Source organism: Sphaeramia orbicularis, chromosome 3 (assembly GCF_902148855.1).
Source record: "Sphaeramia orbicularis chromosome 3, fSphaOr1.1, whole genome shotgun sequence".
NCBI lineage: Eukaryota > Metazoa > Chordata > Actinopteri > Kurtiformes > Apogonidae > Sphaeramia > Sphaeramia orbicularis.
Window position 1 is genome coordinate 4,009,112 of NC_043959.1, and position 25,685 is coordinate 4,034,796.

General features: G+C 35.2%; 1 protein-coding gene across 1 annotated transcript; it reads left to right on the plus strand.

Annotated features, from left to right (window-relative positions):
• Positions 1 to 191: 191 nt before the first annotated feature.
• Positions 192 to 24,490, plus strand: LOC115415008 (uncharacterized). The gene is made up of 16 exons (XM_030128402.1): positions 192 to 309; positions 3,122 to 3,223; positions 3,392 to 3,543; positions 4,435 to 4,625; positions 4,840 to 4,944; positions 6,369 to 6,507; positions 7,543 to 7,693; positions 10,827 to 10,962; positions 12,492 to 12,644; positions 15,661 to 15,698; positions 15,840 to 15,869; positions 15,963 to 16,129; positions 17,617 to 18,092; positions 18,191 to 18,293; positions 22,046 to 22,304; positions 23,425 to 24,490. The coding sequence occupies exons 3-16, from the start codon at positions 3,412 to 3,414 to the stop codon at positions 23,505 to 23,507; spliced, it is 2,163 nt and encodes a 720-aa protein (XP_029984262.1). The 5' UTR covers positions 192 to 309; positions 3,122 to 3,223; positions 3,392 to 3,411; the 3' UTR covers positions 23,508 to 24,490.
• Positions 24,491 to 25,685: the final 1,195 nt, after the last annotated feature.

Below are 25,685 nucleotides of genomic sequence, written 5' to 3' on the forward strand. Positions count from 1 at the left end.
CTGACGTGACATTTATGGTATTAGACACTAAAAATAACAGCGCTAAACCTGTAAGACAGTTTTGTGTTGAGTTAAAGCTGAGTTATTCTTATCAGCATAACAAAATCCTCGTCCTGACGTGCAACTATTGTCACTCCTCCTTTACGGCCTCTGGTTTATCCAGTTTAACATCATTCTGTTACTGCTGAAAATTGGCACCTTAACTCCCGTAGATTGTTGTTGGACAGACATTCACTGAAAACTCTGGAGTTTACAATCAGTAAAGACCAGTGTCGGGTGGAGTAACTGAACGGCAGGTTCACACCTCAGGTAAAGATTTATTTATTTATTTAGTTAGTTAGTTAGTATTTGACGTCGAGCTTTATGTGAAAACGTGCATTTCATTCAGTTTAAGTTTTAGTCCAGATATTTTACGTTCACTTTAATGATTGGTGATGACCAGTGAATGTATAACTCTTCAACCATAATCTGAGTTCTTACAAAATACACCCATATAAAAGTAAAAACAAAAGTGAAAATGAATATGCTCTGACGCTTCACTGAAGGTCTTGGTATGGAAAAGGTTTTGAGTTTTATTTAGTCTAATGTTGAAGCTGAAGTATCTAACTGAACAAATGGTGGTTTTACAGTGAACTCACTTGTGCTTTGAGGGTGTATTTTCCAGTTCTGCAGGAGTCATCTTCATACATTGAGACAAAAGTAAGATGTCAGTCCCTCAACTTGGTCAAAACAAATATTTAAACCGGTTTTTATCCTCTCTTTGAATAGTGGACCAGCAGTTTTGTCTTTATTATTCTAATAATTGTCATTAATCCTACATTGTGTACTAGAACTAGCAGTATAAGGTTTCATTTCTATAATCTATAGTTTACAATAATTGAAGTCATTAAGCTATATCAAAACATAATACAGTACATGTTATTTGTTGGTGCCTTTCAAAATACCCCATACACCTATAATGAGATTTTTTTTTTAATTTAATGGTTACTATTTCAGTCTGACTATGAGTAAATAGAGTGTAGTCGTATATTGAGCTGTGATATGAATAAAGTCCATGCATATGCAACACAACCTGTTCATTGGTTAATTCTTGGTCACATTTCAAAGTATCCCATAGAGGGTACAATAAGTGCTATAATGTCATCATGGTGACAGCTACATAATCTATCGCATTACTTTAAAAGATTTCTTAAGTGCAATATCATAAGTTTTATTTTTTTTTTAGGCGTGGTGTTAAGAATTAATAAACCAAAGATAGATGACATAATTGTGATCATAAATTTTGATGCAGTGAACAACACAAAATGAACAAGTAGTAATAATAAAGTTAAAGTGCAAGAATACAGGCTATGTCCACCCCAAACAGAATAGAATAGATCTTTGTCATTGTTACAGGAACAATGAAAGTCCGTTTAGCACCAAAAAAAAAAAACTATAAAAATATCGCACAAAATACTGAGAAATATTTGCAATATACAAAACAGAGATAAAATATTAAAAACGTATATATTACCAATTACTGCTAAAATATATTAAAAAAAAGCTAACTACATTACAGATAAGAAATACCAAGTTCGAAACATTGTTCTTGACTGACCATCTCTGATTTGTCATACTTTCAGAAAATATTGTTATTAAAATTTAATGATAGTAAACACCAGACAAACTTCACCCTTATATATTCATTAGTTTTTCAGATACTGTAGCTTTATCAGGGGTCATGATGCTCATTTTACCTTAAAAAAAAAAAAAAAAAAAAAAGAGTGGAAAAAGATGAAGTTCAATAGATCATTATTTTTTAACTCTTTATGCATGACATTTTTGGAGATGCTCAGTTGGGAAGCTTCCAGAAATTTCCATTTGTGCTACCTGTTTTTTAATACTGCTGCAATCACCTTTTTGTAAATGTCAGTATGACTCCGTATACTTCAGTCTGACACTTCCCTGTTTGCTATTTGTTACAACATTTTCTGGCACTATATGTGTCAGATTTTTATTCTATCATTAAAAACTCTCAGATTAAGTTAATTGTTAAATGAGATAAAACAGAGCAACCTCATTCTGCATTATTTTTCATTCCTATGTGAATTCTAAATGTTTTTTAACCCTCAAATACCAGAAAGCATCTGCTAATCTAAAATATTCAATAACTTTTGAATCAATAATCCTATCAATATAGTGACATAATTCAGGTAAAGTGCAGTTTCTCAACTTTTCAATACCATCAGCTGTCTTTTTCATATGGATACATTGTCTCTGTAGTCAAATCAAAATCAAATCAAAGTTTATTTATATAGCACTTTACAACAACATAGCGAAGCCCAAAGTGCTTAACATCTAAAAGCATGATTAAATTATAAGATAAAAAAATAGGTAGTGAACATGCAAACACCATTGTCCTCTGCAACATTGGTTAAAAATAAAAACCATGTTGTTTGACAAATGACTGGTTGTAGACGCTAGATTTTAAGTAGAATTAATTATACATTTAGCTTAAAATGTCATGTTTTCTTCACTTTTCTCTGTTTTGATATAATTGCCTTTGAATTTACTCTGAGTTTTTATGAATATCTACATGTTTAGCAAATTAATTATAGGAAAATACCTGATTTCCACTAGAAAAATGCAAAGGATAATATTATAATATGGTGATAAATCACTTGGTAACAGTGATGTTAATGTGTGTGTGTGTGTGTACATATGTCTATCTATCTGTCTGTCTATATACACATCTATCTATATACACATATATATGTTTGTGTGTATAATATATGTTATATCTTGATAATAATATGTTGATAAAAATTCGTTTGAGAGTTACTACAACAAAAATATTCCTGGGTCTTTATGGGTTAATTTGCTGTATTCATATTTGCATATGTAAGGTGTATGTTTGGTTTTAGTTTGGGGTGGTTCTGCATGTCACATATTATATCTGAACCTCATCAAATGCAGGATCATCTCAGTGCTTTAGAGCTGTCATCACCTTTTAGACCTACTGCAGTATTCCTTTCTTCTTGTTGTGTGACATACCAAAGGTACACAGGCTGTTCAGTGCCACAAATCACATAAGTGTCTTGTTCTGTTTTCTTTCACATCATTCATCTGTCATCAAAAAAAGATTCAAGAGAATAGGTGAGTGGTTCCACAACACCTTCGTGGCCCCATTGACCCAGACGCCAAACAGACGCCTGTTTCACACAGCGCTGACACATTATGTGGGGTAGGTGTTTTATAACCACTAATTAAGAGCATGTGAATAATGTCATGAGCTTAAATTACACTTGTACCTAATTTAAGGGTTGCTGTAGTTAATAAATGTTGTGTGTTGTAGCTGTTAAAACTCAAAGTGAATTGCTTGACTGCTACAGCCTCTTTGTGTTTTTCCTAGAGTGTGACTGAGGATCTGAGATGCTGCACAGACCCACTCTGAGCGTCCTCCTGCAGGGCCTGATTCTGATCAGGTTCAGCCCGACCGGCGATGCCTCTTCTCTGGGGATGACGGTCCACGTTGTGCCTCTGAACAGCAATAAAGGAAACACAGTAAGCCCTGAGAGGTTCTGGGTACTGTGTCATAATAAGACAAGAATAATGATAGTATTTCAGTTGAAAATCCCTTTATAAGTCATTAATAAACAGCTCTGACGTTCTCATACATCAGTTTGCAGGAGCAGACAAATTTCTGTAATTTTTATCTATCCTGTTCTGTGAAATCTCAGGTCTTGTGAATTCAGGAAGTGTCTCCAGGAAATGGTTTGATGGTGGTTCACTGATTCTAAACCTGTCCATCTCAATCCATTATCTGATAAAAGAAGGTTTTAACATTTGCAGATTTAAACTGAGATTACATAGAAAACCGTATTTAAAAAAAAACACATTTGCTGATGGTGTCAGAGTGATATTGCGGTCAATTTTTGCGGAACAGCCAAAAGTTTTAGTTCATAGATTGTAACATAGTAGCATAGAGACTTTTATCATTTGCCAATAAGTTAAAAATGGAAAATTAAAAAATAAATTAAAATATAACCAAATAAAAATCTGACTAGAGCTACAAAACATATATGAACCCTTTAAATGCAGGTAAAACAGCCTCCTTTGTCTAAATGAGTGAATCAGTATCAACACCTGTACAGCAGCACTGTTTACGGAAACTATTCAGTTCTGTTTATTCAGTTCTACGTCTACAGACGTAGTTTACCACCACCAGAGGGGGAATGTGAGAGTGAATTAATAATGAGTCAGTAATGTAAAGTGTTTTGGGTGTCTAGAAAAGTGCTATATAAATCCAGTCCGTGTGTGTATGTATCTACTGCTCTTTTAACTGCCTACATATTTCTTCTCTGTACTGCCTATATTTACACCACAAACAGGCAAACTGTCACATTTTCTTATAATTTACATATAGTGTTTTTCTTATTTTTCGTTGCATCACAGGTTCGGGCTCATTTCAGTGCCATCTCTCCTGGTTCTTGTACATCATTGTCTGGACTCTGTGCAAACGGCGAGGACTGTCTGATCCACAAACCCCTAATTCCTTTCAAAGGAAGTAAACCTGGCTCTGGCTGGTGTGTTCATCAGTGGCAGAAAACAGTACCGGCTGATTACAGTGGCACAATCCAGCTGGGGTATGAGACCTGTGACATGTAACACACACACATTTATTCTTCATGTCATAGTTTGTCAGTTTATTTTATAAAACTACAAACCAGTTGTTCATTGAAATAAGTATGTGGTGGGGTATTTTTCTTTACTTTGTTTCCCAGTTTTGTATTCTAATTTAAGAAGTTCCATTTCATTAATTATTTCAACTTGATGCATGACTTTTCCTTATATTTTTAGGTCCAACACAGATTTTTATGTAAAATTAAAAGCAGCACCGGTGATTCGAGGCCACAGCGGGAGACTCAACCAACCGGCCTACGCTGCTCTCCCTCCTCCACTCAGGTCCAAACACACAAGATTTACACCCTAAAAGAAACTACAACAGCCACATCTAATCAATTCCTACATGTCAAATAAACAAGTGATATACAGTAAAAAAAAAAAAAAAAAAAAAAAAGTCTATGAACACATGAAGGAAGGACAGTCACCTACATAAAATGAAGAAAAACTCAGTTAACACTTAAAAGAGTTAGTTATAACAATATATGTACAGATGTTGGGGGACAGAAGGGAGGTCACGACTAATGTGGATCCAAGCTGGGGTTTTTTGTTTTTTGTTTGTTTGTTGTTGTTTTTGTTTTTTGGGTTTTCTTTTTTTTCTTTTTTTTGTTTTGTTTTGTTTTTTTTTTTTGGGGGGGGGGTGTTCTTCCAGAGGCAAAGTAAAAGTGAATAACAATAATTTTGGAAATGTTGACCTCAAGAAATCCACATGAATGATTGGAAAATAACAAATAAAGAAATATAATGAAAACATAAAAGCAGCAACAAGATGAAAAAACATAAAAGATGTGACTCAGAAGACAAGATGAAAATGAAGAAGAAAAGACGAGATGCAACAAATGTTCACAACGTAAAAGATGCAATGAAACAAAAATGATGCAACATGATGAAAGTGATGCAAAAGACACAAAAAACTAAAGTGATGCAACACAATGAAAATAACATAAAAGATGCAACAAGAAAGAAATTATTTGAAAGATGCAAAAAGATGAAAATGGCATAAAAGATGCAACAAAGATGTGATGAGACAAAAATGATGCAACATGATGAAAGTGAAAAAAAAAATAAAAAAAAATAAAATAATGCTGTGCAATGAAGATAACACAATAACACAATGCAACAAAAAACATCTCAAATGACACAGGAAGATGAAAATAAAGTAAATGATGCAAGAAGACAACAATGAAAATTCTATTTTAAAAAAAGATGCAACAAGATGAAAATGATGCAACATGATGAATGTGATGTAATGGGCACGAGGTGAAAATGATGTAAAAGCCACAAAAAAAAAAACACAAGGAAAATAACACAAAAGATACAACAAAAAAACAGCTAGACAAAAACGAAGTAAATGATGCAATAAGACAAAAATTATTAAAAACATTCAACAAATGTTAACAACTTAAATGACACATCATGATGAAAATCAGGTAAAAGACATAACAAGATGAAAATGACGCAAAAGATGCAACCAAAGACATAGTTGGACAAAAATGATGTAAAACTCATAAGGTGAAGATACGTATATAAAATAATGATCTAAAAGACAGAATCAACAGGAAGTGTAAAACTGTAGACATTACAGACATCAAACAGCTGTGCAACTGTGGGTCCTGAGGAGACATGTTTGTTTTTTAGGATGTCATGATGAAAACGTTTCGGAACCTCATCGTCAAAGCTGTAACTGTTGTGTGTTTTGGGAACAGAGCCCGGGTGAACTGCCCCCACCACTTCCCCCTGTCGGTTAAAGACATGGACAGGGACAGGGTCCGATGTCGCTTTGCCAGAGCTGAACTGGGAGAGTGCGTTGACTGTGATCGACACACATTTATAGAACTGGACAAGGTGAGCAGGAAAACTGGTTTTAGAAAAGGATTCTGAGCGATAGTTTCACTTGTCATATTTTTCATGATGAAATCTGACAATCTGAGTGTTTTACTAGACATTCGAATTAAAGATAGATTGACATTCATGTTTAAAGTTTCAGTACACAAGCATTTTAGAAAAATGGCTGTCAAATACCTGACCTGTGATTGGAGGTTTGGTCCAATCACAGGTGTTTTCAGACAGATAAGGCGGTTCAATACATGACTGACAGCTTTAATTACTGTTGCAGAGGTTGGAAAAGTACCTTCACCTTTCCACTGTAACATGACATCAGGTTCATTTATCCCAGTTTAGTCTTTTGACCTGAACTGAGAGGGGAATCAGCAGAGGGAATCACCTGTAGCTTTAATAATGATGATATTTGCATGGTTTTAAAACAACAGTCGATGAAAATCAAGACAAATAACTTTAAGATGTACCGATATATAAACCAGACATCAGTATTGGCTAATATTTGCTCATATTGACTTCAGCATATATGATTTCTTTTCACCGATGGTAATGGCAGATATTTATATGTTGTGTTTTTCCATAAAAGTACATGTTCAAATCTGTCTTCATTCATAGATAATGTGATGAAAGATTGATAAACTTTAAACTATATATTTATGATGAAGATTTCTTTGCTAAGAGGGTAAATAACATCAAAAAACTAAATAAAGAAACAGAAAGTAACATTGGTATTGGCGTTACCTAGGATGACATTTTAAATATTGATTAATTATAATTTGCTAAAAAAAAAAAAAATCTTAAATTTTTACTCAATGGCACCATAAAAAAAAGTCAGTGTCTGAGGTTTTTGACCAATCACCAGTCTTTTGATTGACAGCTGTAATAACCAGTTGACTAGGTTAAAAATGTATTCTTTTCCCCCCATATGTTTATAATGTTTTTGTTTGTGTCTGCACCTTCTGGCTTTATTTTGTTTAAACAAAAGAAAAAACATGTATTAAATTAGAGCAAACAGAGTGATGAAAACCCTTTTTTGAGCAGGACAAATGTATGTTGACGTTTACTGGAAACGCTGCAGCAGGGCAGTATTTCATCTTCCTCATGGTGGAGGACGTCGTTCCTGTGCCCAGAATAAGCCAAGTTACGATCAACACACCCCTCAGTGCCGTCCCTGTTCACCTGTCACTCACTGGTGAGTCACGCCCATCATCTTAGACATGAAAATCACTGACTGTACCACACAGATTACAGATTTTTACAGATTGCAGATTTCTTTATTGTCATTTGACAGCACAGTGTACATACAGCACAGAGAACATCAAACGAGATTGCGTTCGATGATTAGGGACATCGGGCCGCTGCTCCTAACTGGTGCACAACCACTGAACCCTTTTCTTCAAAATTTGCAGTGAAAAACACAAGATAATGCAAAGCACAAATATAAGACATCATACAGTTTTCACACAGTACACGTGGAAACATGCTGGAATTTTTTCATGGATTTGAAAGGAATACGGGGGATAGGGTGAAAAATAGGAAAAGGTGGACAGCAGACGAGATTTGGGGTTTGGGGCAAGGAAAAGTGTATGTGTGTTGTGTATTTGTGTAATGTGTGTGCAAGATAACAGACACCAGTGGGTCATTCTGTCCTTCAGTTGGTACCAGTTCTTATCAGTCCAGTCCTACTGTTGTCCTGACCATGGAAGATGTTTGGACTGCAGGGGGAGTAATTAGAGAAGAATCTTGCCGCTTCCTCGGCTCCCAGGGGAAAACAATTTAGGCCATGGAGGAAACTTGATTTCTGCTTTAATTTAGTATAACTTACATTTTGTTCTACCTGGCCTCAGCATTTCTCACTTCCGAGCAGTGAGGTCTCTCCACAGTTCGTCTCCTTTCTCCTTCAGTCCCGCAGACTGACGGAGCCCCTCCACTTTGGCTCTCAGCCCTTCTGCAGTCTGACCCGCGATGTAATCCAACTTCTTATACCAGTCCTCAGCCGGTCCGTCCAGGTCTCGCACACTGTCCTCTGACTGCGTCACCACCCGTTGGAATTCCTTCACATTGTCCTTCACCGCTCCAAAGTGCTTCTCAATTTCGACCAACAGCAGCGGGGTCTCTTTGCATGCTGCTGTCTTACCGATTTTGCGATAGATCAGGGCCATTCCAAGACCAATCAGAAGGTGTCCCGTTATCATAAATCCAAATAGGTAGGCGTCTTTGATGTCCTCCACCGACAGAGCAGAGAGACAGACCCCCCTCCACTTGTCCCAAGCGTCCCGGGTGTATCCGGCTGCAAGTGTTCCGTCAGGGCAGGCGGGCTCCCTGGGGCCATTCGTCCTGAGTGAAAAAAATGACACATTACAACATTACACATTACAGTAATTACACATAAAACAACAGGAAGAGGAATTTTTCAGTTTTCACTTTATATTATTACAAAATCAGTAAACGGAAAAAAATATACATTTTACTTTTGCTTAATAATTGGTGTTTATTAAATGAATGGTTAATAGCACATTGTTTTTAAATTGCAAACATATATCTGTGAATTAGCGTATTTGATATCTTTAACTACTTCTTAATTTCTATGTCAAATGTGATGAAAGTTGTTTAATTCCTCTGGTGGGTTGTGACACCATGTGAAACTATTTACTCATTTTTATTGTTTTAATACTTTTGATGCTGATTTTATTTCAACAGATATGTCACAGATGTGCTGTAGATTGGCTGTTACCATGGTAACAAACATTTGATTGAGACAGGCAACTTTAGCATTGTCAGTTGTAGGTAGATATAGTGCAAATACACAGACTGCGTTCAAAAAAAAAAAAAAAAAAAAAAATCCACTCTAATATTCAGATTTAGCCCTTAGATTCAAATACAGCTTAACATCAGTTAGAGTTAAAGAACTTGATGCAGATGACACACATTAATCACTGCATCATTAATCCAATGGATGGATCTGAACTATTTGATAAATTCAGTCCAGATGATGACTTTTTTTTAGGCTGGGGTATGTATAACCCTGGTTTTACAAACACTGACGGTAAAAAGTGACTAAAATCCAAGTGTGTGGCATGCCACAACTAAAGTATCAAAACTGAATATTCTCATGTGTTCTGAATACAATGAGGAATATATGTTTGTTGTTTTGAAAAATGCTCACAATGACATTGAACATTTGTTTAAGACCTGTTTTTCGGTTTGTTTGTTTTTTGTTTGTTTTTATAAACATGTTTGTTCGGTTTGAACTGTATAAAAGTGAGTCACAATTTAATGGAAAATGTACATATTAGGAAACATGGTTATCAATTATAAGTATGTGGACAAAAAGAACTTTGAATTGTTAACATGTGCACTGGTGTCATAAACACCTACAAATGTCTTTATATGCATGAAACTGTACGATGAATGGTGGATTTTGGCGTCTCTATTTCCATCATGTTACTATGATTAAAGTTGGTCCAGTCCCTCATCCCTTTGAGTTTTAACCCATAAAGACCTGGTGCTACTTTTGTGGCAGTTTACAAATGAGTTTTCCTCTCTATTTAACCTTTCTTAAGTGATTTATCACCGTTTATTATATTATCCTCCGTATTTAAATTTTTTCATTGTAAACCATGCATTTTCCTATATTTGATTCACAGATCATCTAGATGTTCATGAAAACTCAGAGTAAATTCAAAAGTTACTATCAAAACAGAGAAAACTGGAGAAAAGGGACTTTTCAGTAAAATATATCATTAGCTGAACGTAAAAACAAGCATCTACAACATTATTTTGTTTGTGGCACATTATTTTGTTAATTTTTCTTCATATCATTGATTATTTTATTTGTTTTTGTTCATTTTATTGCATATTTTCCCGTGTTATTTATTATTTTGTTTATTTTCTTGTTTGTTTTTGTTCATTTGTTAATTTTATTGATAACGTTGGCTGTTTTGTTCCTTCTGTTGCTTTTTTTTTTTTTTTTTTTACTTAATTTTAGTTCTTTTTTTTTTTTTTTTGTTCATCAAAATGACTTTTTCCAGTAAAATATATCATTAATTGAACATAATATCAGTGTCATTTATCAAACTCTATGGGTTTTACTGGTGAATCAAAGTTGTAGAAGATGATGGTGTTTCCACGTTCACTACGGAGCCTCTGAACATCCAAATGGGTCAGATCTGATGACCATGAAAAGATGACAAACTGCATTTTACACCAATTATTTACATGTATTGATAGGATTAGTGGATTTAGATCAGTAGATATTTTTGGTCGCGGGTGGCTGTTTGGGTCTTTGAGTGTGAAATAAGCCTGGACTTGTTTTTTCTTGCCAGTGGAGGAGCGGTCGACTACCACCTGCACTGATGAACCTGTGGCTGCAGGCGAAACCCCCGAAGAGCACAAAACCCTGTACGTCTTGCCGTTCCAGGAGGTGAAATTCATCATTTATTATGAGTCACAGTTGCAGAGGTGGGTTTCTGTACACTCACACATCAAAAATTCAAAACTCTTCTTTAACAACCACATTGATTGTATTATCAATCTCTCAGAAACAACTTTAATTTCAACAGGCTCTACAATAACATGCTTCAAAGAAAAAACACACACATATATATTCTAAAATATAACCTAATTGTCACATATTAAAAAAAACATTCCCTGTCAAAGTTTGTTTGGCTGTAGGGATGAGGTATATCATTTAGTTAAGTATATGTGCGGGTAGGGCTTATTATAAGCCATTGAGAAAGGACAGTAAGACAGCAAGTAATTTTCTTACTCTCATTTTTTGCAGTGCAGTGTGACATTTTGCTGATTGCTATTGCCTTTGGCTAAAATAGTTTACATTTTAACAAAATTACTCATTTCTCACTTTGAATGTAAGTCGACCTTTGTTGGAAACATGACTTGTGAAACCATCAGTGTTTTATTATGTGAAAATATACATCTAAAATCTGGTAAATCACACACAAAATGTTTGCTTTACTTTTAATAAAGAAATAAGCTGTATTTAAACTAATGACTACACATAAGCGAAGCGTCTTCACAACCAGTAACATATAAATTAAGAAAATCTGATGTTGGAAACATTGTAGAAACAATTTTTATTTGCAGAGACTTAGTAATAAAATATAATTTGAAGGACTGTATATTGAATCTCCACAGCTGTGTATATATGTATATATATATATATATATATATATATATATATATATATATATATATATATATATACACACACACACACACACACACACACATATATATATATATATATATATATATAGAGAGAGAGAGAGAGAGAGAGAGAGAGAGAGAGAGAGAGAGAGAGAGAGAGACACTAACAATATTTCCATAAATAAATTAAAACACCCACAGGTGTAAATAAATATTTTTTTTTTGTTTCTGACTTTCAGTGAGAATATACCAGATTATCAGACCAAATGTTTGAAATGCAGCAACATAAATATGTAAAATAATTTCATTTAAATATGAGGTTTCCCATTGGCTATGTTCACACTGTAGGTCTTAATCCTCAATTCTATTTTTTGCTGAAATCTGATTTTTTTTGTGTGTGTGGTTGTTCACATGATAATGTAAATGTGATGCCATCAGACTAACAGTCTATGTTCTGAAGTGATTTCACTACATCGTACTGTTTAAGAAGTAAATATAGATCTTGTTCTGCCTCCTCCAGCACAGAATTGTGATGTCTGTCACATTTTAATGACGTAAAAGTCGGAGGAAATTCATCATGACTGTACAGATTGAGGTCACATTGTAAAACATCACGAGTACGATATAAATCCAGTTTAAGACCAGATATGAAAGTGTCTTGGGTAATGTAAAAAAAATCTGATTTGTGCTGTTTAGACTGTCATAAAAAAACAGATATGGGTCACATACGGACAAAAAAGTCAGTTTTGGTCCACTTTTTCCTGCAGTGTGAACGTAACCATAGTGTCACTGATCTTCAGAGTTTCCTCTCTGTATATTCACAGTGTTTCGGAGGTAGCTGTTATCGGGCCCCCTAACCTTTTCAGAGTTGGCTTCACATCAGTTGGGCCCCTGGCAACCATAAAGATCGGCTGGGTCCGCTCTGAAAATAAACTGGCCCGTCTTCTGCCCGTCTGCTTTGTGGCAAATACCAATAAGTAAGTTCTTTTATCACATAAAACATTTATCTATATTGTGATAATTCAGTATTTCCTATCATGTATTTAGGACATGTATTCTGTTAAAGGTTGTAGTGCATGTTTATAAGAACATTCAACCATGCTGAAAGGATTCAACTGATTTTTTAATTAATTAACCCAGGTCAGCAAAAGATAGATGGCTTTACGTAGGTGAGCTGAGGGTAGAGTGTGAGGTCAGAACCAGATCCACCATGTCAAGTGAGGAATGACTATGCATCCACAGCGTGTATCAGAAAAAACAACATAAAATCAAAATGTGAAGACATTTTGAAAATCTGGTCAAATGTGTTTCTCCTTTGACTGACACTAGTGTCCTGGATCAGTTTTCATGCTTCAGTGAACAACGCTAATTTGAATTGTGCAAAATAAGTCTTTGCACATGGAAGTGTAAGGGTTAATATGAGATCTGTCGCCATGGATGACAAGTTCCATTGGTCTTTTACCTGCATACATTAAACAGGAAAAAAATAATAGTGTGTCAACCCCCTACCATCAATACAAAGATTTCACACATCTATGAGAAAATGAAAATTAATTGAGAAATTTGCTCAGTGAGTCAAGATTTGGGTTTTACACTTCAGGATTTTAATTGAAGGCACACACTTCTGTTAGTCGAAGGATTCCAGCACGTTTAGTCTTCCACATGGGCCCCGTTCCTTGCCACACAAATCTGTGTCCTCCTCAACATGCAACAGCATGCCTAACCATGCCCCTTTCCTGCCTCAGGAGTTCCACTTCAGCTGTGATGATGCAATGAATTACGTATGCTGACTGAAATGTTTCAAATTTCAAATGGTCAGCTCAAAACAAGCTTAAAGAATCCTCACTAACAGCATTAACTCCTTGCATTGGGCACGATACAGTCAAACCTGTCGTTAATGTGAAATCTTTGCATCGACAACAGCAAGTAAAAGACCAACGGAACTTGGCATCCATGGCGACAGATCTCATATTAACCCTTACACCTCCATGTGCAATTCAAATTAGCATTATTCACTGAAGCATGAAAACTGACCCAGGACACTGGTGTCACTTAAGGGAGAATTACATGGTCAATAAACACATATGACCAGATTTTCAAAATGTCTTCGCATTTTGGTTTTATGTTGTTTTTTCTGAGAGTCTACTTTTTTCTGATACACCCTGTATAATAGGAACCATTCATACCTGTTGATAACCCAAAAACATCACCTACCTGTTACCTCCATATTGTACATCTGGACTAGACTACACTAGCTCAGACCGGTCTATGATTAACTGAACAGGTGATGTCATGGCTTCAAAACTACATTTTTGGGGCATTTAATTGAATATTTAAAACCTCCAGATTATAAAGAAGTGGTGATAAAATTTTTAATCTTTTTTGCAAATGTTGGTGTCCTTTCAGCAGATTTACAGTCATCTTTTTTCTCATTGTAGTCTGGTCTCAACTTGAATTGTTTTTAAAAAATTATTTGATTACAATTTTCTTGAATCAAAGCTTCATTTCCTTAATTTTGCTGCCGTTAAACATTGGTTCCACTGTTGTGTTTTACATGGACGCACATTGTGGTGCACATGATGCCAGGATCAACTCAAAGTTGTATGTTTGTTCCATCTTAAGTTGTTAGTAAGTTGGATCCAAATGTGTTGAAGACTACAGTGCACATAGTATTTGTAGATGCCATTTGGCTTGTTGGTTTTTGTTTATATCTGTGGATATTTTTATATATATAGTTTTATGCTCTCATTATTGTTGTTATTTCCATATAGATATTTTTATATACAGTATGTCCTTTACTTGCATACTTTTTGTGTTTGTTGTTTCAGCTGGTTCTGGAATAAAGGACAATTTGTCATTTTCAGACATGTCTGTTTCACAATTTTACAATTTTTTTGCCTATTCAAATAATCGTTTAATCAAAACTAATCAAAGAAAAATAATCAACGGATTAATTAATCATTAAAAATACTCAATAATGCAGCTTTGCTACTTTCTCATATCCAGTTGTATGTCCATGTTGTGTTGGCGCTCCGTTGTAGATAGTAGATAAAAGAAGAAAAGGGTCAAACATCTATGGATTGTTTGGCTCATTCTTGGGCAGCTCTGAGCACAGGATGCAGAAAGTGAATGTTTGCAAAATAGTGTTGTACAGTGTTGTAACAGTCTTGCATTCAGTTGTCATTATTCAACCATGGTACACTTAGTGACATCTTGTGGTGAAGTTACAGATTGCAACCAACTGAATCCTCCTGTCGACCCTCTGCAGAATTCTTTCACTTTAACAGAGTTACTGTTTGTTTACCTGTCCTGGTCTGATCCTTGTCTCAACTTAAAAAAAAAAAAAAGAATGATTCTCTTTTTGAAGTGATTATTTACAAATGAAAACATGCTTATAAATATTATATTCCATGTCTGTAATAAGACCCTCCTAAGCCCCTCTGAATGTTACACATTAGACCTGTATTAATAATAGAAATAGCATCTATTTTGTGCATTCGTTTCAGTTGCTTTCCCTGTTGAGTTAAATGGATGTTTCTAGAACTTTTCAGCTTTTTTTCTTCAAATTTAAGTGTTTGCTATAAAAGTAATTGTTAAGAAATCAAACATGTCACATTATTTTAGCAAAGTAATTAAAATGATTACTATTAATGAATGATATTGTAAACTGATGAAGTAGTTCATCTGTATGGAACGATGGAAACTACTCATTTTCACATTAAAACTAAAATATGGGATATTGTCTGAACATGTGGAGTGTTAAGATGCTCAGTGTGATCAGTTGTAAATGAACTGAAAGTGTCATACGAGCAGAAATAACCTTACCCAACCTCGTTCAACTGTGGACATGAATGTTATTGTCAAGGTGTCTCATAACCACAGTGTCTGGTCTCATTTCAATATGGAAACTGTTAGTGACAGAGGAGAATTTACACATGCACCCTGTGCTTTTAGTCCATGAACATTTAGAATTTGCCATTCTTGTTTTTCCAGTTTGCAGTCAGAGCCCAGATGTGTGTGGTTGTACCAAAGTAAGTGTTTAACTGTCGTCCAAACTTCATAAGAATGTCAGTAATGTGTCTATCGTTCACAATAAATCATTCCTAACCTTACAACTGGACTGGTGGCAAATAAGACCTAATAACTGTTTGTTTGTTTTTTTACCTTTTCAGGGGAAATGGTGTCACTTCCTACTGGGACAGGTTGAGAAAATATCACGTTTTTATATTCAACTGTTAAAAAAGTGTGTGTGAGTTAGATTTGGCATCTGAGGTTTTGCTGTTGTGTGCTTGCAGAGCTGACATGTGGAAAGACGCAGATGACTCTGGTTCTACCCATCGGGTCTTTGACTAACATCAACGTGGCTGAACTGCAGCTCAACAGCCCCACTTGTCCGGTTACCTACAACAAAACACACCTGACGGCAACCATCCCCCTGAACGGCTGTGGCACTAAGGCTGTGGTAACAAGCTTCACATATATATCACATATTCAGACCTTATTCATATAACAACTACAATACAGTTCACAGATGATTGAACATCCACATTTACAACCTAAAATATCTGCTGGGAAATACACAGCCAAAAAAAATAAAAAACACGAATGGCCCACACACAATATTCCACTGAACCGCCCTCAGCGTAGATTACAGGACACAATCAATGTGGCATCTTTTAATGGTTATGCAAAGTCACTATAAATGTCACAACATCTATTTCCATCCAGGTTTGCATAAATTTTTCGCCAAGATCTTGTATTAATGATGGGAGAGTCAAACTTTTGCTTCTCTATCACATTCCAAAAATTCTCAGTGTGGTTCAGGTCTGGACTCCATGGCAGACCCATGCTCCCTGATCCAGTCTTTACCCAATTAGCCCCATGAATCCTGGCAGTTTTGATTTCCAATAAGCTGATGGTTGTTTAAGAAATGAGAAGTTACTGCATCAGTCAGGGTTAAAGAAATTGTTGCCACTGAAACATATTGATCATTTTAGTGATTATCTAATGGAAGAATCTGAACTAGAGCTGCAGGTTTTCGATTTTTTAACCGATTAATATATGGATTATTTTCTTTGATTAGATTAAACGATTATTTGAACAGGCGAAAAAAATAGTAAAAATGTGTCTGAAAATGACCAACTTGTCCTTTAATCAAACAACAACCACAAAAAGTGTAAAAGTATATCTAAAAATATCTATGGATACAAACAACAACAAACAAGTCAAATGATATCTACAAACAATATGAGTCTTCAACAACTTACTAACAATTTAAGATGGAATTAACATACAACTTTGTGGTGATCCTTGTGTCATGTGCATCACAATAAGCGTCCGTGTGAAACATAACAGCGGAACCAATGTTTACTGACAGCGAAATTAAGGAAATGAAGCTTCGATTCAGGGAAATTGTAATCAGATAATTTTTTCAATCACTACAGTTGATTAATTAATTAATTAATCGTTTCAAGCCTAATCTGAACTATTTACTGAGATAAATCCAGGTTTTCTCTCCTTGAAAACACACAAGACTTTACCTCGCTAAATATAAAGACAATAAAATACGTTAATACATAATCACATCTGTAAAAGTGATCTTTGAGCCATGTCACGTAGAGTTTTGTTGGCAGTGCTGGTGAAAACAATAACTCGATTACATGCTACTTAACATTATTAAACTATACTGTACATATATTATTTGTATTTGTATGTATTTTTGCACCAAAGATTGCCGACAATTTCATTGCACTGTGCAGTGACAGTAAAGATTCTACTGTCTTCTACAAATCTTATTACTGTTTTAATTAACAGACCTGCAGTAGCAGTCAGTCAAATTATTGCTGAACTATGTCAGTTTTAAGGATCTTTGGGTGTCCAATCCTGTGTTCATTGAGTGGTTATTCAGCTGAATGTGGACTCTCACAGTGTTTTTTCTCTTTTTCCCAGCACTCCGAGTCAGAGCTGATTTACACCAACACCTTGCACACTGTGCGTACCTACACCAGGGTGATCCGCCGGATGCCCACCCTCGTCCTACCTCTGGCCTGTCGGATTCGTGGCGTCAATGTCACAGGACCAAATTACAAAATTGGAATGCCCACAGAGAGGCAGACCTTTGGTGAATTTGATTTCAGGATAGAATTTTACTTGCCAGGAGAAGGACCCCTGCAAAATTTTACGCGCGTTCCCAGGTTTCGCAATATCGGCATACATCCTAATCGAGTGCGTCGAGAAGCAGCATCCTCCAACGAAACCACCTCTAACAGTAGCTCTACCAGTGCAGCCATCGGATCCAGGATCAGCCAGTTGGACCTCCATCTGATGTCCAACTGCTCCGTGGCTCGAGCTGAGATCTTAGTGAGCAGTTGCATAGAATCTGAGACCGCAGACTTTGCTGTATACCAAACAATTCTGCAGCAAGGGTCAGTGACACATGTAGGATGTAATTAAAATAAGAGCACATGCAATCTCACACTGACTCACATACAACTTTGTATTTGCACATTTGTCTCTCTTCCAGGTGTGCATCCAACAATGACACCTTAGAGATTGTTACAACAACCCCCACCTTCAAAGTCTACCGCCTTAATCTGACTGATCTGGACACCCATGGATCAAAAATGGTACGTCCTCACATACAGCTGAACTCTGCAGTATCTGACATGTGTCACTGCCAAGATAAAGCTTTTTATTACAGGATGTTGTTCCAAGAACCTTGTGACGTGACAGTTGTGGAAAAAAACTAAGTACATAAACACATACTCATTTTGAATTACTTCATTATTTCCATTTTGTGCAACTGTATACTTAATGGTCATTAGTGTACTTTTAACCCAGTATGATTATTTAACAGTTTTCATTTAATTCCCTCTTTCTCAGATGCTCAGATTATGATTAAGATTTGGATAATGTATCAAGCTTTTACAGTATAACACAATGTTACTATTAGTGGTTTCTAGCTTTTTTGTCCTCTAGAGACTTTTACAAAGCACCATATGTAGTCCATGAGTTTTCACCAGCTCCACAGAATAGTTAATTTTCTCCTTTAATCTACTCACATGGTTTCATCTATATTATAAAAGCCAAGTGGCCTGTGTGTGTGTGTGTGTGTGTGTGTGTGTGGTGTGTGTGTGTGTGTGTGTGTGTGTGTGTGTGTGTGTGTTTGTGTGTGTGTGTGTGTGTGTGTGTGTGTGTGTGTGTGTGTGTGTGTGTGTGTGTGTGTCCGAGGATTCACACAAAATCCGGAAAGATGCTACAGTTTGGCATACCTATGTATTTTTGGTCAAGGAATAGACTAGTGAAAATGACAAATTGATAGGACCAATATTTTGGGAGATATTTGTAATTTTGGAATACAATAGCCTTACAATCACATTACTCTGGCCAGAACGCTTTGGTGGTGACTGCTGGACAAATGCGGTACGGCATGCACAAATACACAACAGCATAAAACTACCTCATCTAAATCCCCACAGGTCTTAAATAAATGTTTAAATATTCCAGCATGTCACCATGAATGGAAGAATTAAGTCCACAAAACTGAATCAGATTAGCATATGAGATTTAGGTTTTTTCTTCTTTCCTTTTTCATTGACAATATTTTAAGTCCGTCTTTATTGTCTGTTGTCCACTGTAATACAGATAGAATGTTTTTTCCTCTACATTTGGGCCACATATACGGTCTTTAAGGTCATGTGGACAGAATAGACAAAAACTAACATTTAGAAGAATATCCATATTAGTATAGACAGGGCATAGCAGTGAATATACTGTAAAGTTTGAACATTAGTTTGAATTACCTCCCCCTATGGTGTAATGCCAACAACAATCTAATGTATTAACAATCTAATGATATAATAAGATGTAATAATGTACCAGTCAGTGGGATTATTTTACTTTATTACATTTTGCTGCTAACACTTCAGAAGATAAAAATTTTTCATGAAGGACTTTAATTTTTAGTGGAGCATTTGTGGAGTTGTATTGAAAATTTTACTTCAGTGTATAAGATTCACAAAACTCTATTGTTTGTGTGAAGACTGAGTTGGAATCTGTTTTGTGTTTGGATCTGGTTGTTTGCTTCTATTTCTAAGCAAATGGTAGTTCATGTAAAAGAGTTGAAGAAAGACATGGAAGACCTGTTTTGAGTTTTGAGGAAAAATCCACAAAATTTTCACGATAGAAATCAGTGTCCAGACTATTATCATGGATGTAGGTGACAGACAGAAATGGAATAAGATCATGTCTGCAAGTGAAATTAGAATGACCAGTTCTGTAAGGATATGAGTGAATCTGGTAGCATCTGTGAATCTGTCTGAGGTCAAAGTCAATGTGAATAGTTCACATTCATATGAATGCCACTTCTGACAATGAACCTGTTTATATGAACAGAACAATCCGATACCTGTTAGTAATCAGATAATTATAATAATCAGATCTGATGCATTTACATGCACTTCAGAAATGTGATACTTGAAAAACCCTTGTTTAGACGTTTCAGTCCATCAGATTTCTTTTGGAGTACATACATACATAGTGACAGTAGAATCAAATTTCCTGTCACTGTCTTCCACTCACGTCGTCACTTCCGTTTTCTACGATTTCTTTTTTTAAACGCACACAAATGTAAAAAAAAAAAAAAATAGGACCAATGGCCCTGTGGCTTACCGGCCAAATTAAAAGCTTTGTGAAATGTATCCAGATGCCATTTATTATCACCCCGTTATGTGTATTTATTATATTACAGAAATAGTGATGACGATTCAGCGATGATGTCACCAGGAATCCTCTTCTGATCACGTGAATGAGGTTATTTCTAAACAAATAATATGTGTGAAGGATCACACCGCGCATGCCCGAAGGAAGTACAGTCGGCAATTGTTTGTTGACAATAGCGTGACCGGATTTCTTTACCTGAATGATGTTATTCGTAAACAATCAAAGACGTGCTTCTGTAACACGCAGACATGTAAGAATTTGGATACCTCAAAACAACAAATTCGAATCCAGTTTAATGGTGCCAAGCTAATCAGCATATGGCTACCATGTTTTGGTCATATTCCCATCAGATCTGTAAAAAATTCAAATTCCAACTTGATATCATTGATACTTACTGATTTATTGGATCAATCCACTTCCTATCTGTTATAATGGGAAAATTTTTCAAAGTCACACCAAATTCAGAATCAGATCTGGATCGAAATCATTTCAATACCTTGTGTTGACATCATAAAGAAGCTGTATACCAAGTTTGAAGTCAATCAGAACTGTAGGTTTGGAGAAGAAGACGACTGAAATTTTGTCCCCATAAGAGCCCATGTTAAATTTGCTGTAGATGTTGGTCTCAGCATCATCTTGGTTTAAATGTCTAAAACGGTGAATTTAATTTAACCCATAAAGACTCAAACCTCCACCGGCATCCACTGATCTAAAATGTTTAATAACTTCTGATCCACTAATCCTATCAATCCATGTAAATAATTGGTGTAAAATGGAGTTTGTCATCTTTTCATGGTCATCAGATATGACCCATCTGGATGTTCAGAAGTTCTATGGTGAACGTGGAAGCACCGTCATCTTCTACAACATTGACTCATCAGTAAAACCAATGGAGTTTAATCAATGACAGTGGATGGAGACACTTGGTTTATGTTCAGTTAATAATAGATTTTGTTGAAGAAGACACTTTTTCCTCAGTTTTCTCTGTTTCTGATATAATAACCCTTAACTGAAATCTAAGCTTTAATGAACATCTATACAATCAGTGAATTAAATGTAGGAAAATGCATGATTTTCACTGAAAAAATGCAAAATACAGTGAATAATATTATAATAAATGGTAATAAATCATTCAACCCATAAAGACCCAGTGTTACTTATGTGGTTGTTCCAAAATGCTTTTTTCTCTATATCTAACCTTTCTGAAGTGATTTATCACCATTAATTATAACATTATTCTCTGCATTTTGCGTTTTTTTTTTTCCACTGGAAATCATATATTTTTCACTATTTAATTCACTGATCATGTAGATGTTCATAAAAGCTCAGATTAAAGTTGAATAATATTATATCAGAAACAGAGAAAACTGAAGAAAAGGTGATTTTTTTCAGTGAAGATATCAATTATTTACATATATTGATATGATTAGTGGTACAAAAGTGACTAAACTATTAAATCAGTAGATTCTTTTTGCTTACCAGTTGGTGTTTGGGTCTTTATGGGTTAAGAAAGGTTAAACAGAGAGAAAAATTCATTTGGGAAGTACCACAAAAGTAGCACTGAGTCTTTCTGGGTTAACAGTTGATTTGGTGTATGAGTGTCCTTGACACTGACCAGTGACCTGTGTACATTTGTTTTCTGTTGTTTTCTGCTCAGATGTACGTCCGGTGTACAGTCTACCTGTGCATTGCTACTATGCCATCTCAGAGATGCCCTGAGCTGTGTTCTCGTGCAGTCGGTCAGAGAACAGCAATGGTCTCCAGTGTGTTCAGCAAAGGCTACACCATCACATCAGGACCCGTCAGCCTTGTGGTCACCACTCCTGCACCAACCACTAAAACTACTACTACTGCAACTACAGCAACTACAGCTGTGACTACAGACATCACAACAACACACACCACCAGCTCACATGGTAAGAGTTATCCTCTGAACAGGCCTCTGTCTGCTGTGGAGAATCAGAGAAATTAATCCACGAATAGAATAGAATAGAATAGAATAGAATAGAATAGAATAGAATAGAATAGAATAGAATAGAATAGAATAGAATAGAATAGAATAGAATAGAATAGATCTTTATTGTCACTGCTGCATTAAAAATGAAAATCAGTTTTAGCAGCTTTGTTCTGTTTAGTAGCAGATTCTTAAAGTGCAAAAAGAAAGACTGTATATAAAACATCACACAAAAATTATACTGAAAATATATGCTGAAAAATAATGACAATGTACAAAAATACTAAGAAATGCTGAAAATACAAGAAAGGCCAATTCAATATGACAGACAGAAGAAATATATGCAATGTACAAAGGATATATACAAGGTAATTTTTTTTAAATCTCTAAATCAACCTGTAAATTGAATGGGGAGTCTACATTGTCCCGCATATCTATACATATTGTCTTTTAATTTAGTCTATTAGCATTGATCTAATGTTCCATTTTTACAACACAAGAACAGTTGAAAGTAATTAAGTACTTTAGGGTAGTTAAATTTAATATTTCCATTTTTATGCAGCATTATACTTTGTACTTCACTATATTGCAGAGGCAAATAATGTCCTTTTTCATTCATTGATTCATTCCTTCATTCATTTCCCAAACCACTTAATCCAGGTAGTTGGGGTTCTAGAGCAGGACCTTAATCATGTTCAACAGTAAATTGTAATCTAAACATGAACAAAGCAGGAAAATGAACCAAAAACATCAGATGTAATAGAAGAACATTGATGTAAACCATTTTACAGTGTACTGAATACTTTTGCTTTTAATACTATAACTACATGTTGCGAATAATATTTTTATTAAATAATGCAGAGCTGTTACTTGAGGTGTTGTGTTTTCACTGAGTGTGATTAATCATTTTATTTAACCCTGTCATGCATTCATTACTGCAGTGGATAGTTTTTTAGTCTTTAATTAAAGCTACATTATTTGCAGTAATGACTTCAACTCCAATTAGTAAATGCACAGACTTAAAGAGTTAAACGTTGACTGAATGCAACTCTGTAACCTCACCTCTTTTTTTTTTTCTGCAGCTCCAGAAAAAGCCTCATCTGTGGCTGTGGGAGTAACTGTGGTGACCATCTGCATATTTCTGCAAAACATCTTCTTTCCCTGAAAAAATTTGAAGATAAAATGGAAATACATGCATCTCACTAGTTATTTCACTGTCAGTTTTCAGTTGTATTTAGTTTTATTTACTATCACATATGAAAAAATACTAAAATAATGTATTTTTTATCATGATAATGTGTCACTATTATGTATCTGTATCATATGGGAAGTAAATAATCAATTTAATGTCATTTAGATAAGGATGATAAGAAAATGTCTAATGTCATATCCACGTATCCATGAATAAATATTAAATGACATATGTGGGACTATAAAAGCATATTGCTGATTTTTCCTTGCAACACACCTCAACTCTCTTTCTGTTGACAGTAACACTGAAGCAAGAAATCTGGGTGTAATTATCAATAGTGATCTAAAAGTCAAACGTCACATCAACCACATTACAATAGTATCATTCTATCATCTCAAAAACATTTCCAGAGTAAAGGGCTTTCTGTCAAAATCAGACTCTGAAAAACTAATCCATGCATTCATAAACAAGCAGACTAGATTACTATAATGGTTTATTCACTGGACTCCCAAAGTCAAGTATTCACAGGTTACAACTCATTCAAAATGCAGCTGCACGTATTCTCACTGGTACCGAGAAATATCAACACATCACACCTTCTTAAATCCCTGCACTGGCCACTCGTTAAAACAAGAATCAGATCACAATTTCAAAATCCTGCTCCTGGTTTACAGAGCAATGCACGGCCTTGCACCTCAGTACATCACAGATATACTCCTCACTTACACCCCAGCAAGAACACTTCAGTCAGCAGGCAGTGGCAACTTACTCATCCTTCACACCAGATCCAAGAAAGGGGAGGCAGCTTTTAGTGTATATGCTCCACAAAAATGGAACACCCTGCCTGATACAATTAGACTTGCCACATCAGTAGCCATTTTTAAAAACAGGTTAAAAACATACCTGTTTTCAACAGCATTCTGTTGAGTTGTGTGTGTGCATGTGTGGTTGTGTGGGTATGTGCACATGTGTGAGTTTAAGTGTGTATACATATGATTGTTTACTCGCACTCTCTTTTTTATGACTGTTTTTTTATGTAATATACCTGTTGAGAAGCATATTGAGTCTGCCTTGTGCATGAAATGTGCTTTATAAATAAAGTTGAATTGAACTGAATTCTCCTTCCCTCCATTATTTGCATGTTACTGTTCTGAAAGTCTTCTGACATTTCTGCAAGTTGTTTTAAAAGACCAGTACCAGAGTTTACGTTGATGAGATTCAATAACTGCCAATGTCTACTTAAAAACACACATACAGAAGCAAAAATATTATTTACTTACTTTAAAATGATACTTTAACTATTTTTAAAGTTAAGTGACTGTATAAGGCACAAACAATTTGCAGTATCTGATCTTCAGAATTGAAAAACAGTACACTTAATCTTAAATCTGAAAGAGGACATATGTTTAATCCCATTTTGACTGTAAAACAAGGCCATGTCTGGTGACAATATGTCCATGTTACATTACAGAGCTTAACTGTAAAAACATTCCATTGTGATCAAATAACACATTCCATTAAACAAATGTACATTAAATTCAGTCAGTGGATGCTATTTATTTAGCTAAAATAATAACCCTAGCCACTTGGACAGATGACGTCCTTTTGTCATCAGCTGGTTCAGTGTGTTTGATATTAAATTATTTGGCTTTAATTAGTAACTTTACATTGATTCCAAATTCATTGGTGTTCTTTTGGCAGTAGAGAGAGCACATTAAAATGTTATTTTAAATATTTCCACATCATAATAATTTTGTCACTTTGGTTGAAGTACTGCAGTGAAAATACAGCATCTAGGTCAGTTCAGATCAATACTTTAGCAGAAGTCATCAGTTGTAACTAGTAAAGAGACTTTGAGGTAATGTAGAAATAGCACTTGGACAAATAAGTGGCTTCTTTTTACTTGAATATTCCACCTCCCCCCCCCCCCCCAATTAATGTCAGTGTTGGCTCTCAACTCTTTAATTCTCCCAAAATGACATCATCTCATGTACTTACGAAAACAACACAACCAAAAAACTGTAATAGTTGGAGAAAATGTTACTGGATTTGCTTGTTGTGCTTGTCTTATTCTAAAGCTCTCAGTCATTGTAATTGTTAGAGATCGCAAAATACTTTGAACAGCATGTACTTAAAAAAAATCACTTAGAA